The sequence below is a fragment of the Anoplophora glabripennis genome, unplaced genomic scaffold, assembly GCF_000390285.2.
Source record: "Anoplophora glabripennis isolate ALB-LARVAE unplaced genomic scaffold, Agla_2.0 scaffold3, whole genome shotgun sequence".
Taxonomy (NCBI): Eukaryota; Metazoa; Arthropoda; class Insecta; order Coleoptera; family Cerambycidae; genus Anoplophora; species Anoplophora glabripennis.
The window spans coordinates 2,406,531-2,420,745 of record NW_019416486.1 but is presented as its reverse complement, the minus strand read 5'-3'; the positions used below and the strand labels follow the sequence as shown (position 1 = coordinate 2,420,745).

At 32.7% G+C, this 14,215-nt stretch overlaps 2 protein-coding genes across 8 annotated transcripts in view; both read left to right on the top strand.

Moving 5' to 3' along the window:
* LOC108917606 (teneurin-m) overlaps window positions 1-7,824 on the top strand; it is a 697,030-nt gene extending 689,206 nt beyond the window's left edge. For all 7 annotated transcript variants that reach the window (XM_018724352.1, XM_018724343.1, XM_018724335.1 and 4 more), the window contains 2 exons: window positions 750-2,510; window positions 5,890-7,824. In XM_018724352.1, coding sequence (XP_018579868.1) covers window positions 750-2,510; window positions 5,890-6,633 — 2,505 coding nt within the window. In that variant the 3' untranslated portion in view covers window positions 6,634-7,824. The remainder of the gene's footprint in view (window positions 1-749; window positions 2,511-5,889) is intronic.
* A 2,500-nt stretch (window positions 7,825-10,324) lies between these two features.
* LOC108917845 (RING finger protein 121) lies at window positions 10,325-13,772 on the top strand. The gene is made up of 7 exons (XM_018724632.1): window positions 10,325-10,668; window positions 10,747-10,781; window positions 10,837-10,978; window positions 11,050-11,204; window positions 11,335-11,563; window positions 11,665-11,798; window positions 13,312-13,772. Exons 1-7 carry the CDS (start codon window positions 10,633-10,635, stop codon window positions 13,532-13,534), a joined length of 954 nt encoding a protein of 317 aa, XP_018580148.1. The 5' UTR covers window positions 10,325-10,632; the 3' UTR covers window positions 13,535-13,772.
* The last annotated feature ends 443 nt before the right edge of the window (window positions 13,773-14,215 follow it).

Below are 14,215 nucleotides of genomic sequence, written 5' to 3'. Positions count from 1 at the left end.
GGTTGCTAATAACGGCAGTTATTGGCTTTGCGTTTGCTTCATGTATACATGTTTTAATATTCTAATAATGTCAAACGGGAGAGGGGTAAAAAACGACCTGTTTATTTATTTGTTTATGACGAACACACCTATGACTAGCCGACGAAAACCCCGAACTTTATTTATAAATCAATTCAACCTTTTACAAGTCAAGTTTGCTCATTAGTAGATTAAATTAATTAATCATTTTGTAAATTAAATTTAACTTTTTACAAACCAAATTATTAATTTGAAGATGAAATTAAACTTTTTCAATTCAACAGTTTCCAAATCAAATTGATCATTTGTAAGTCAAATTGTGAATCTAATTCATCTTTTTGTATGTCATATCCATCCATGTGTGAGTCAAATTATACTTTTTAAAAATATAATTTGCTTATTAACATTTGGACTCCGTTCCCAAAAAGGCAGTAAATATTAATTTCACGTCTTTAGCTAGAGTTTAAGCTAGAGATGGGTAACGCAGCAAAATTTTCGGCATTGATACTCTCCCCTTTTTGTTCCCATATTAATGAAGGGTGGAACCAATTGAATTGGTACAAATGGCAGAAAATAATTGATTGCTTCATGTCTCTATTTCTATAAAATGTAAATAAACATGTGTTTTTTCAGTTTAATTTGCAAACAATTGAATTTGATTTCCTAAAAATTGAATTTGAATTGCAAAAATATAAAAGGGATTTTGCTAAAAAATATTTCCTTACTTTCAGCCATTAAAGGTCAGTACTCCCAGGGGATCTGATTATCTTCTCCAGTATGACGACTCTGGAGCTCTTCAGTCTCTTACAACCCCACGAGGACATATCCACACATTCTCCTTACAAACGTCCCTCGGCTTTTTCAAGTACCAGTATTTCTCACCGATGAATCGTCACCCGTACGAAATCATCTATAACGACGATGGTCAGATACTAGCCAAAATCTATCCACATCAATCTGGAAGGGTGTCTTATGTGTACGATGATGCAGGAAAACTCGAAACAACACTGGCCGGAATGAGTTCAACTCGATATGTATATCATGACGTGTCTGATTTGGTAAAGACAATAGAAATTATAGAACCCAATTTTGAGCTAAGGCAGGAGTTTAAATACCACGCTGGTGTATTGAAAGATGAAAAACTTAAATTCAATAGCAAAAGTGGTTTGGATAATGCACATTATAAGTATCAGTATGATGGCAATGCCCGATTGTCAACCATTGATCTTGATATTAACGGTAAAGAACTGCCTCAACTGAGATTAAAATATAATCAGAATTTAGGTACTCTGGAAGGTATAAGTGATTTGAGGATATACCGAAACACTTTCAATCGGTCGGTAATGCAGGACACTACTAAACAATTCTTCACAATAACAGATTATGACGATCACGGAAGAATTAAAACGATTTTAATCAACATTAAATCATTTGACGTATTTAGACTAGAAGTGGAATACGATGTGAGAAACAGAATAAAAATGCAGAAATTGTTAGTTGGGAGAACACAGTTCATGGACAGGATAGCGTATAACTCCGACGGTCATGTACTGGAAGTTGTCGGCACCAGTAATTGGAAATATGTCTACGATGAAAACGGTAATATTATAGGAGTTATAAAAGAAAAGGAAAAAATATCACTGGGCTATGACAGTGGTGACCGTGTTGTGCAATACGGTGATGTCGAGTTTAACAGTTATGATACTCGCGGATTTGTAGTACGTAGGGGAGAACAGAAATATAGATACAACTCTAGAGGCCAATTAATACATGCCTTTGAAAGAGACAAATTCCAAACGTGGTACTACTACGACGATAGAGGAAGACTCATATCGTGGAATGATGAAAAAGGCAATGTTACTCAATATTTCTACACTAACCCAAGCACTCCCGATTTAATAACGCATGTTCACTTCCCCAAATCGGGACGTACGTTCAGGTTCCTCTACGATTCTAGGGACGTAATTATCACTGTAGAAACTTCTGAGCAAAGATTTTATGTGGCAACAGATCAAAACGGGTCGCCTCTCGCTCTATTTGACATTAACGGGAATCTCATTAAGGAAATCAGACGAACGCCATTTGGCAATATAATTTTAGACACGAATCCAGATTTCTACCTACCTGTCGACTTCCATGGGGGTATTCTGGATCCAAACACAAAACTCATATACATTAACAAAAGGCTGTATGATCCTGCGGTTGGACAGTGGATGACTCCGAATTGGGAACAACTTGCTACAAAACTGACTACACCCACCGATGTTTTCATTTACAGATTCCACAATAATGATCCGATTAATTCAAAATTGTCTATAAATTACATGACGAGCTTGAAGAGCTGGCTACAGATATATGGATACGATATTGAGAAAATGCTCGGATCACAGTATATCAGTAAACTGGTATATAGGCCTCAAGCTGTGGTGACTGCTCCGCAACTTGCACCCGACTTTGGAATAATGTCCGGATTGCAATGTATTATAGATAAAGTAAGTATAACCATAACGAGAAATATTTTTTCTGTCAACCTTAAGGATGGCGTATGATTTTTTAGTCATATTATTTCATTTTTGCAAATACATCACTATGTTCTCTATAATCGGCCAGACAAAGTTGGCAAAAATAGAAGTGGATATCGAGTAAGTACATGAACTATTTGCATACATAAAATAATATGATATCTAAAAGCTAATACTAAACTAAAGGTATTGATTAACAAAGTGAAGCCAAATTATTGATGTTGAGGGAAAAATTTTAAATGTTGGCTAAAATCTCAATTTTTATTACAAACTTTTTATTCAACTTGCCTTGTTGGTATGGGTCAAATCTTGTAACTGAATTTTAAAACAGTTATCCCCAACCGATTGAGCTGAAATTTTGCATACACATTTAGTTTGGATGACAATGCATGGTTAGCTAAGTGATGTCATTCTAAATCCAATATGGCGGACCAGTTATTTTTTATGAACCCTCATGATATGGGTATCAAAAGAAAGGGTTTGCAGAGAAGAATACGAAAATAAAATGACGTCACTAAAAGCTTGTTTAAAAAAATAATTATACATGAACTTATTATGACCTTGGCAGTGGCCATATTAATAAAGAACTCTGTTGTTCACGAATGACCTATTCAAAAGAACTGTGTTTCACTTCTGAATTAAATGAACCGAATTGCAGATAATTGGAGAAAAGGTTCATAGGCTCTCGCCTCTGTATGTTGTCTATTCATTTTAAGTAATTCTTAAACTAATCAGAGCCGTAGATAGTCAGTCATTCATTTTGCAAAACTGTATATTTCATTAATTTATATACTTATAAAGATCTAAAAATTTTCAGCGCATAGGTAACATTTTCATTCTGACATTATTATTATTATTTTATTATTAATTATTGTTTTTATTAGACAAATAAAAAATACTTGTATAAAATCCAAATCCAAATAGTAAATTTTGCTATCGCCCACATTCAAACTAGAGATTTCAAAAAGAGTTACACTTATATTTGCGCAATAAATATTTTGTGAATACACATAATACAGGGTGACATGGGAAAAAGTGCAATGCGTAGCACCACATGATAGAGGGCAACATATAAAAACTCCCTATACACTTATGTCTAAATTTCTTTTGTTTTCCAAATATAAAGTGAAAGAAATTTTGGAAACTGACAATGGGTACAGAATATCCTCTACAGGTTGCCAACCAGTGGTGGAGTTAAAAAATTGAGAGGATCTTTTAATAGGAATTATGTTACCTATAGTAAAATGTTAAAATAGTAATTTGTACAGGGCTATATTAATTTATTAATTTCATTTAAGCATAGTGAACCCTGTAACTCCGCTACTGGTTGGCAACCTGTAAAGGATACAAATCCATACAAATTGTGCAACAAATACAAATACAAATTGTCAGTACAAAAAATATCAATATTTTCTAAAATTTCTTTAACACTCTGTATCTCGAAAACAAAAGAAATTTAGACTGTAACTAGAGTTTAAGGTTCTTTTTATATGTTTTGAGGTCCTCTATCATGTGCATGCATTGCACTTTTTTCCATGTCACCCTGTATATACTTTTTTATATGTAAATCAAATCAGTACAAATGAGGACATTCAATTTTACCAATCTATACTAATGGGCAGTGATTCATATCCAGCACAATTGTTGAATGCTATCCATTCTGACGATGGCCCACCACCACCAGCCTACACCTACCTGATGCGCACGCCGCGAATATTACACTTTATCACTTATAATAATACACTGAATTATTACACACCCTGTTCCAAATATCCTGCTGTACTTCCAATATGCATTATTATTAGGTGCTGCCCTTTTCCAGAAGGTGATTTTAATCCAGTCGAAAATCCTTCCAGAAATGCCTGCCGTTTGCTTTGGATATTGCCATCGTGCCACACTCTTGTCACCGTATGACCTTCATTTATCCATGTTTCATCCGTGTAATATATTCTACGATTTAATTTTCGAGCTTCTAATAATTGTCTTAAATAGTTTCTTCGCCATATCACTATTTCCTCTTTTTCAATCAGCATACTCTCGATTTCGTTTTATAAAACGAAAATTCATGTCACGCATAGTTCACAAAAGCGTCCTTCTAGATATTCTAGGCAGTGACCTCAAAAAATACAGATAAAAAATAGATAAAAATATGTATTTGGTCTCAAATTACTCGTCGTAAAACATTAAGATGAGTATAGCTTTTAGTTTTTTGAAAATTTTCAAAAATCACCCCTATTTAGATGTTGAAAAGACGCCCAAAATGAAGAATTGAATATTACCAATAAATATAAAAACTATTAGCATGTGAATTTTCCTGTCGAATGATTCTTGATACAAAGAAAGATTTATTCTCACGACTGAAATAAGTATGATGAATTAGAAAATCCACCCTTAAGCGCGCTCAGGGGGTGGATTCATCCCCAAAAATAGAGAATATCAGAAATAATTGTAAAAATTCCAATAAAAATATATTAAGATAATTCATTCGATAGAGTAATTCACATGCTAATAGTTTTTATATCAATTAGTAATATTCAATTTTTCATTTTTGGCATTTTTTCAACCCCTAAGTAGGGGTCAGATTTTTACAAGTAATTTGTAACCAAAAACATATTTTTATGTATTTTTTTTTTAATTCTTTGCGAATTGTGAAAAAACGGGGGAAAATCACAGGTTTTTTGCGGTCACTCTTTTAATCCTGTGAGATAGCGCCTGAATTTTTTTTATTGTTGGAAGCTCATTTTTAAAATATCATCCAGCTTGAATTACTCTCCATTTTTAAGAACACAAACCCAAAATCACTAATAAATTTTAACTGAAAGATATCCTCGGATTTCTCCCGTGCATACGCCCATTTGCCTGTGCTGTCAGTATTGCCCGGAACCAAATAAACCACAACCCAATTGACGTCACACACCAAACACCAATAAAAGTCTAAAATTTGCCGCAGCAAAAAAATATCTGGTACATGCTAAACGCCGCAGAAGAATATCCTAAAACTGCAATATTGACTGCTCTAGAAGAATGCGGCACACACAATTTTATACGAAGAATTTATAAATGCCTCGTACTTCTCTTTGTGTTGACTGCTAAAAATGGTGAGCCGGATTAAAGATGAAATCACTGCCTATTATTTTGGAGTCCGACTGTAAATGGTTTTATATTAATTATATTGATATCATAATCCCCCAGAATATTCTGACTCTATGAGTCTTTTTGGGGATTCAATAACATTAAAAATTATTGGAAGCCATCTGTCTATAACATTTACTAAACCACTTCTCTCATATCAGTTGTTTGTGATCATTTCTGAATTTTAACAAACGATACTCAATAACTTCTTTTGCAGATAAACGAGAAATTCATGGACCTCAGTTTCGTGCCAAGGCCACTACTGAAGATGGAGCCGAAAACAAGAAACCTGCTCCCGAGGGTAGCCTATAGGAGGTCCGTCTTCGGAGAAGGAGTCTTAATATCTAGAGTAGGAAGCAGAGCTTTAGTTAGTGTAGTGGAAGGTGTAAACGGCGTAGTGCAAGATGTCGTAACGTCAGTGTTTAATAACTCGTTCTTCTTGAACGTGCAGTTCAGCATTCACGACCAGGACGTGTTCTATTTCGTCAAAGACAATGTACTTAAGATTCGTGATGACTTAGAGGAACTTCGTAGATTAGGTGGAATGTTCAATGTTTCAACGCATGAAATAACCGATCATGGTTCATCCGCAACCATAAAAGAATTGCGACTACACAATCCCGATGCAGTAGTTATAATTAAGTATGGCGCAGATCCAAATCTGGAGACCCATAAAATTCTGAGGCACGCTCACAAGAGGGCGGTGGAGAGAGCCTGGGAAATCGAGAAGCAATTGGTCGCTGCCGGATTCCAAGGAAGAGGTGACTGGACGGAAGAGGAAAAGGAAGAATTAATATCACACGGTGACGTGGATGGTTACGAGGGGGTTGATATACATAGTATACACAAATATCCTCAGCTGGCCGATGACCCGGGCAACGTGGCATTCCAAAGGGACACTAAACGAAAGCGAAGAAAGAGCGGCCTACGACGCGGTAGGGTACATAGACATGACTCGTGATTATTTATTAAAAATGGTGATATTTATTAAGTAACAACAGAAATATTTTTATGTGCCATACTCCAACATCAAATCAAATCCTAGTCGTTCTTAAAGTACATAACTAATTTATAGAGACAAATTACTATTTTTAATAAATTCATGGCCATATTTTAATAATCATGAATAACTAAGCCATGATACTGTCCAATAAAAACATGTAACTGTGTTGTGTAAAAGCAATCAAAAGGCCTATATGATAACGAAAGGATGAGTTTTTCCTACAGGGTAGCCGAGTTACTCTAAGGATTACTTTTTAAAGAAAAACAAAGACTTTCAATATAGTTTATTGTAGTTCAGGCACTACTAAAGAGAAATGTACATATATCAGAAGCTTTTTATATGGAAACTATAGTGAACCGCTATGATGAGTATCTGAATGATTAATTTTTATGCTGCAACTTCTTATGATGATTTTCGATGATCGTCACTGAACACGTAGCATCTGACTGATATATTATTCATTCGATGAGTATAGGAATATATTTGATGCATAGTCCATAGATGTAAATATTTATTTATGGTTTTATTAAGTTTTACAATTCTATCCTTGGTGCTTGTCTTCACATCTATCGATATTAGATTTACCCGGGCCATAGGTATCTAAGTGGGCCATGTATCATTAGAATAGCGTACAACTGTGAATTTTATAATACGCATAATAGAAACTGTAACTTAATGCCAATAATATACACCAAATTATCGATTATTTGCCATAGCTGAATATTACTAAATGGACTCGTTAGGTACAGCTGTTGTAATGATAAATGAACTCTTTTTATGACTTTTTATATAGATCAATGTCTTACTTTTATTATTTGGGACGAAAGACATTCATTGAAGTGATTAGGTATAGGTAAGGGGCAAATGCAGCCAAATGTGGATAAGTGATATTTTTTCTAATGTGACTAACAAAGAAAGCAATACTTTGTATCTTATATGTCTTAATTATTATTAAATTATACTGTGCAATTGTTGTGTGGTTGTTTATAAACGGCCAGCACTAGTAATGCATTAAAAGATATTGACGATGACCATATTCGTAAAATATTAATACTAATATTTTATGTATGTATATATAAATTTATTGTGTATATTGTTTTTATATGTAAATATATTTTGTTTTATTCAGTAATATACTCGTTTATTAAATACAGAAGTATTTATGGTTCTGAGTTTCATTACATTCAAAATGTAAATCTACAGATTATACATTATATACTACTAGCAGCGGCGGCTCGTGACATTGAGAATGGGTGAAGCATATTCATTAATAGACTAATAAGAAAAAAAAAAAAGCGCCGCAGGCGAAAATTTTCAAGGTCAAACGGCTTTAAATGAATCTGTAAATTTTTAGTTGCTTTTGCAATAGTACCAAAAGACTGATGTTCACGAGAAGAATTTTCATTTAGATTTTATAAAAAATAGAAATATTAGTTCGGCTCGTGGACTTCTGCGAATAATAACGCACCCCGTTCATGTATGTTCCAAAGAAGCTTTGTGGTTACAGCAGCCTCGCGTGACGTTCCCAAAATTGTTAAATCCCTCCTTATTTCACACACAATTAAACATGGCATACAGAAAAGTTTTTTTAAATAAACACTTCCACACAACCACTTATACTCCGAATACCATCCATTCCGAAACTTCCGAACGTACACTTCATCTTTTGACTTCCCCCTTTTTTCCACATCGAGAGAAGGCATAGGTCTCTCGCAATTTAAAAAATCCTATTTGTCCTCAATTTTCCATCTGGAAAAAGGTGTTTCCAATAAACTACATACTGGATCATACATAGGAAACAATTATTGATACAAAACAAATATTAACAAAGATCCGTTATAATCGTGCACTCATTCCCCCACACCGTAGTTTAATCCCAAGTTGACCACCTCGTTGCCATGACAACCGCCGTAAACAATGCTACACAGAAAAGCGGAATGCAGACTGTTTCGATCCGCATCACTTGCTTGTACTATACGTTGTACTGTACGAGGTTGATGTTTGCACTCAACGAAGAAAATGTTTTTTTGGGACTATTCTGTTTATTTCTGCGTATAAAACAAGCAAACACAATACATTTTCAATAGAGAATTATATCTAAGTTATAAAACTTATATAAAATTAAAACTAATTTTAAATTAAGTACACAACCAAATGGAAATTTTAGGTGAGGCAGGGTGTCACTTGCGTCACGTGGCGAGCCGCCACTGAGTAGTAGTATTCTATACATTCTTCATTGAGATTCAGCCAATGGCATAAAATAAAATCTTAAACATTTTACTGGTGGTGACTGTTCTTCAATGGGGTATTTGCCACCTTTTCAGATATTAACTTAAAATAAAATAATACTGGTAAGAACTTGACCTGTATTTTTTATTTTTGTATTAAGTCATTATTTAATTGGCAATTTAAGAAAATGTAAAAGTAAAACGAATTTGAGGGACAGTTGTGACTTACTAAACTAGGTCTTAATTAATAGAAAGTTCAACTATAATTTCGTACTACTGTCATCATTTCATTTTATAAGGTACATAGTGCACGGCCCACCCGATGAAAAAAAAAAAAGATCAAATAATATCTTTCTCATATCGGTAAGGCGCTCGCCACCTTTTTTTTAGAATGAAACGAAAGGGTGCTTAGATTTTGAAATATTATATCGGTAAGTCGTTGATTGCGTGTGCTGTTATTTTTTTTTGAGGCCTACATATATCTTGCAACGGCCTTGGTTCCACCCTAAGCAAAAATCCTAACTAGGCCCATGTTTGTAAACCTTTTATATAAACAATGAAATATAAATGCAGGGACATCAATAAAACATATTGAGTAGTATAGTCCGTCTTAAAATATAAATATTAAACCATGATTTCGTACGAAATTTATATCTGATCGTTTAATATCAGTAGGAGAAATTTCTACCCAAGTCACCTCAATGGAGCAAAGATAATTGGCTGTTTCTAGACATATAGTAATCGCCTACACAGGCAAATCTCGAATTTAGTGTTTCCTTATGTATTCTAAGTGCATTTAACGTTCAATAAATGTTACTAATATCCTACAATTAAAAAAATTGCTACAAATATCAAATATCAGATTACAAAATACAAATTTGCGTCTGCATCGATTCTGTATTTCAAAAACGAATTGGGGCGACATCTATCAGCAGAGAGCTCAATTAACGAACAAGTGTATGAGTAATTATTACAGTTGACTACCTGCTGAACAATTTTCCAGTAGTTCTGTGCAGTATCTCGGCGATAGATGACAGGGCATGAGAATTAGGAGTGTTCAGCATTCCACTTCAATCATTGAAATGGGATTGGAATGATGTATTTCTAATATTGCGACAATTGTCAATAAATTAAAGTGCCCTTCTGTAAGCAACTAAAAAACTCGTAAATCTCGAAAACTGATACTTATGCTGTGGTATACCCTTCAATATTCAATCTTCCGTCCCACACTGATTCAATTCTTAAAAGTATTCAAGAAACAGGTACTCGATTATTAAAAATACACGATCCTGCCCATCTCTAAACAAAATCTTTATCTTCTTAATCAGTTGCTTCTTCTGAACAGCAGATGGCGCAAAATATAAAATGTGCACTATTTAATTAAATTTCTCATTGGTTAATTGCCATTCCATTTAGTTTCTTTGAGTGAAAGAATTTGTTCGAATGAACTGTTAAGATCATTAATTAATGGTTTTATTAGTGTAACGACTATAGAACCAAATTCAAGTATGACCATGACCAGTGCAAAAGAACACCAAGCACTGGTTTGTTCAAAAAGAACAGTGGAGTGACGGAGTGACGGTTAAACTATACATTTATTTTCTTGTTGTTGCAGGAATGATTCAGATAACTTCAGATTTTTGATAGATTTTTTTGTTAAAATTTTGGGTTAGAAATATATTTTGAATTAGTTTATGGTGTTTTATCGTCCGACAGATAAAAAATTAAAATGGACTTGCATAAACCAGTAGATATGACAAATAGGGTAAATGTACAAATTAATAACAAACATTTATTATCTCAGTTGTTTTAAATAAATAATATCACAATATTTTTATTTTAGACTTTGGAAGACCTTACATCTGAAGAGAAATGGAGGTAAAATTAATAATTAGAAAGTTGATACCTATGTATTTTATAATATTATTTGTAGGTTAGAACACCAAAGGCTACACGAACAGCACAAAGGGCATGAGAAAATGCATGCCGAAATGGTTATAGTTTTAATAGTCACATTAATAGTAGCTCAGATTTGTCTCATTGAATGGAAAAAACGGCATTATCGAAGTTATTCTGTAAGTATGAAAAACTTAGCTTTAGTACCATTTCAAGAAATATTTTTGTAAAATACAATTTTCAATTTTAGCTTATAACATTGTTAGGAATGTGGTTAGTACCTATTGTATTATGTGTAAGAAGTCACTGGTGGAGGTTTATATTTATATGGTTATTATTTTCTTGTATAACGAGCCTTATTGTCAGAAAGGCAATTCAAAAACCAATTGAAAGGACCACACCAAGGTATAAACTAGTCCAAACACTTTTTTTGCTTAAAAAGTTTTGATAAATTCTTCATAAACGTCATTTAATGACTTTTCTCAATTGTCGTCTTAATAACATAACTAGTTTTTGTAAAATAATATATTTTTAGATTGGTTTATAAATGGTTCCTTTTGCTTTATAAGCTAAGTTATATTCTTGGTCTCATAGGTTATTTTATCATGATGGCAACATTTTTTGGACTTAACCTAATATTTAATGCCCAAGCAAATTCATGGATGGATTGTGGACTGTTGTTTGTTTTTTATGGACTGTATTACGGAGTCTTAGGTAGAGACATTTCAGAAATTTGTGCCGATAAAATGGCTGCTCATATAGGGGTGAGAAATATTTGATTCTAGTATTTAATGACTCACAATGCCGTCATGAAGTTTTATCAGCATTATGTGGGAAAGTTTTGTTGAGTCACCTTATTTTTTAGTATTATTCGCCACAAGGTATTAGTACTAGAAGTTTAGATCCATCTGTTTGTGCAGTTTGCGGAAATAAATTATTGGTCAATGAAAATGAAGAAGGTGTTATAGAAAACACATACAAGTTATCCTGTGAACATGTGTAAGTATATTTATATATTATCGTGTTAAAATTCTGTGTAAGTTAAAACTAAAGAGTAACTAATACAAATGTAAAAATATATGATAAGTTACACTGTACAAACAACACAGTTGTGTGTTTGTTCAGATATAATTAAGTCAAATTACTACTTTAAATATATTTTTTTATCAAATATTATCAGGTTCATTTTAAAAAACAAAGTATTAAGTACTTGAATACAATAGTAACTTTTGCAATAAAAATGAACTGTTCCCACAATTTATTAGATTATACAAAACGGAAAATTGCCTTCATATTAAAATTTAAATGACATTGTATATTTTTGAATCTTGAAACTGAAAATTATCATATTTTAAAAATAAAAATTTAAAGAAAAATTTTGAAATTGATATGTTTTCTAATAATCTACTTGATGCTTTAGCTTGCAACGTGTATTAAATAATGATTTATATATTTAGGATATTTTACAACACATATTATAAATATACTTAGCCCTCATTTAATAACAAATAAATTTATTTATCAGCATTTTCTCAATTGTTAATTGCCACTTATAAAATTTTATAATTACATCACATACAGTTTATACAAAGAAATAAGAGAACGTTTTTTGCAATATTTACAAGTCTGAGATATCATAACATTTTAAAAAATATTTCATACAAAAGTTGTAGGGTGAAAAGAGGGTTATCTTGACATGACCTTGACCTTAACTTCAAGGTCGCTTGAAGATCAAATTCAAAATTTTAAATGGGACCCTTTTTTGACCTCGGAAATTACAAGAACGAGAAGTTTTACAATAAGATATGAACTTGTTCTTGAGAACAAGATCAGATTTCAAGGTCATTTTAAGGTCGAAAAACTGTATAATTATTAACTACATTTGGCACTTTTTAGCATTACTTTAGCCATTTTAGCAAAAAAAAAGTGATCCCAACAAAATACTCTGTTGCCTCAAGATTTTTTTTTGTTTTTTATGGCCAAAATATGGAAATTGAAAAAATAATGAGAAAAAGTTTTTTTGTGTTTTTCAATCGAAATCCGTAGTAAAAAATGAGTGTTTCCATTTAAAAAAATTCCGGTCTAAAAACACCACCCTCGGTCTAGACCGGAAGATGTAATATGGACCTTTCAATGACCCCTTCGCTGCCCTACAATTTTTGTCAGAAACTATTTTCGAAATAATCGATCCCAACCGAGATATTATTTTGTCTCAAGACAAAGGCCCCACCCGGTATATTCTGAACACTTTGAACCACCCCGTACTACAGGGTACCTAAGCAAATATTTCTAGCCTATCATATCTAAGGGATTAATTAAAATTTATATGGGTTTATCAATAAGGTACCGCTCGATGCTAAAAACAATCACATTTTTGGGGCTCATGTTATAATATCTGTGCACCAACTTAATTTGATAAAGTGAATTGATAAATCGCCACTGCCTAGAAGTTTTTCATATATTGATAACGGCAAAAATACATTGAAATAATGTAATGTAATTTTTCTTGCAGATTCCATGAATTTTGTATAAGGGGTTGGTGTATAGTGGGCAAAAAGCAAACATGTCCTTACTGCAAAGAAAAAGTAGACCTAAAGAAAATGTTTTCAAATCCCTGGGAAAAGCCGCATGTCCTCTTTGGGCAACTTCTAGATTGGATAAGGTGGCTAGTTGCTTGGCAACCCATGGTACTGTTTCTAGTTCAAGGAATTAATTGGGCGCTTGGCTTAGAATAATGGTACAAAAATGTTCCATTCTAGCGATTGATTGTGGAATGAGAATAAAAATAATTTAACTAGATCATTTTTTTACATTATTTTATTTAATGCAAATATTATTTTTTTTGTTATCAAGCTGTTGTGATTTTAAATTATTATTGAATTTATAAGTACACAAGAAATCTACTTTTCTCTTAACCCTATCCATGATGCACATAATAAAATCGCCAAATTACTGAACTTAAAAAAGTTTGTCTATTAAAATTGAACCAATCTATATAAAACCTAAAAATTGTTAAATTTTTTATTCTGTTTTAAACAAAAAAATATTAAAAATTCTGGAAAAGATATAACTTTGAATACCTACTGGTCACATTTATAGCAAGGCCAAGTTTGACATTAAATATACATATCGATAAGTTTGTTTATTTAAATTCCAGTGTGTTGAAAACCTTTTTTTTTCGTAGTTTTTATATTCTCCACTGGACTGACTAGTATAAGCTCAAATAATCAAACGCAGAGTCACAAAATGACCTACCATATTAAAAATACATAAACCGCTAAACTGGCAACTAAAATAAATGTAATAAAATGAAGCAGTGATATATCCAGTCATTCCTGTTTTGTGCAATAGTAATGGTCATTTGTTTTTTACCCACCTTGCGCCCTGTTATAATGCATAACGTAGGTAAATTGATA

What these genes read in the sequence shown, in the direction of transcription:
- LOC108917845 (XM_018724632.1), top strand. Translation starts at nt 10,633, where the DNA reads ATGGACTTGCATAAACCAGTAGATATGACAAATAGG. An exon ending in CAGTAGATATGACAAATAGG is followed by an intron (nt 10,669 to 10,746) that starts GTAAATGTACAA and finishes TTTTTATTTTAG; the next exon opens with ACTTTGGAAGACCTTACATC. An exon ending in GGCATTATCGAAGTTATTCT is followed by an intron (nt 10,979 to 11,049) that starts GTAAGTATGAAA and finishes TTTCAATTTTAG; the next exon opens with CTTATAACATTGTTAGGAAT.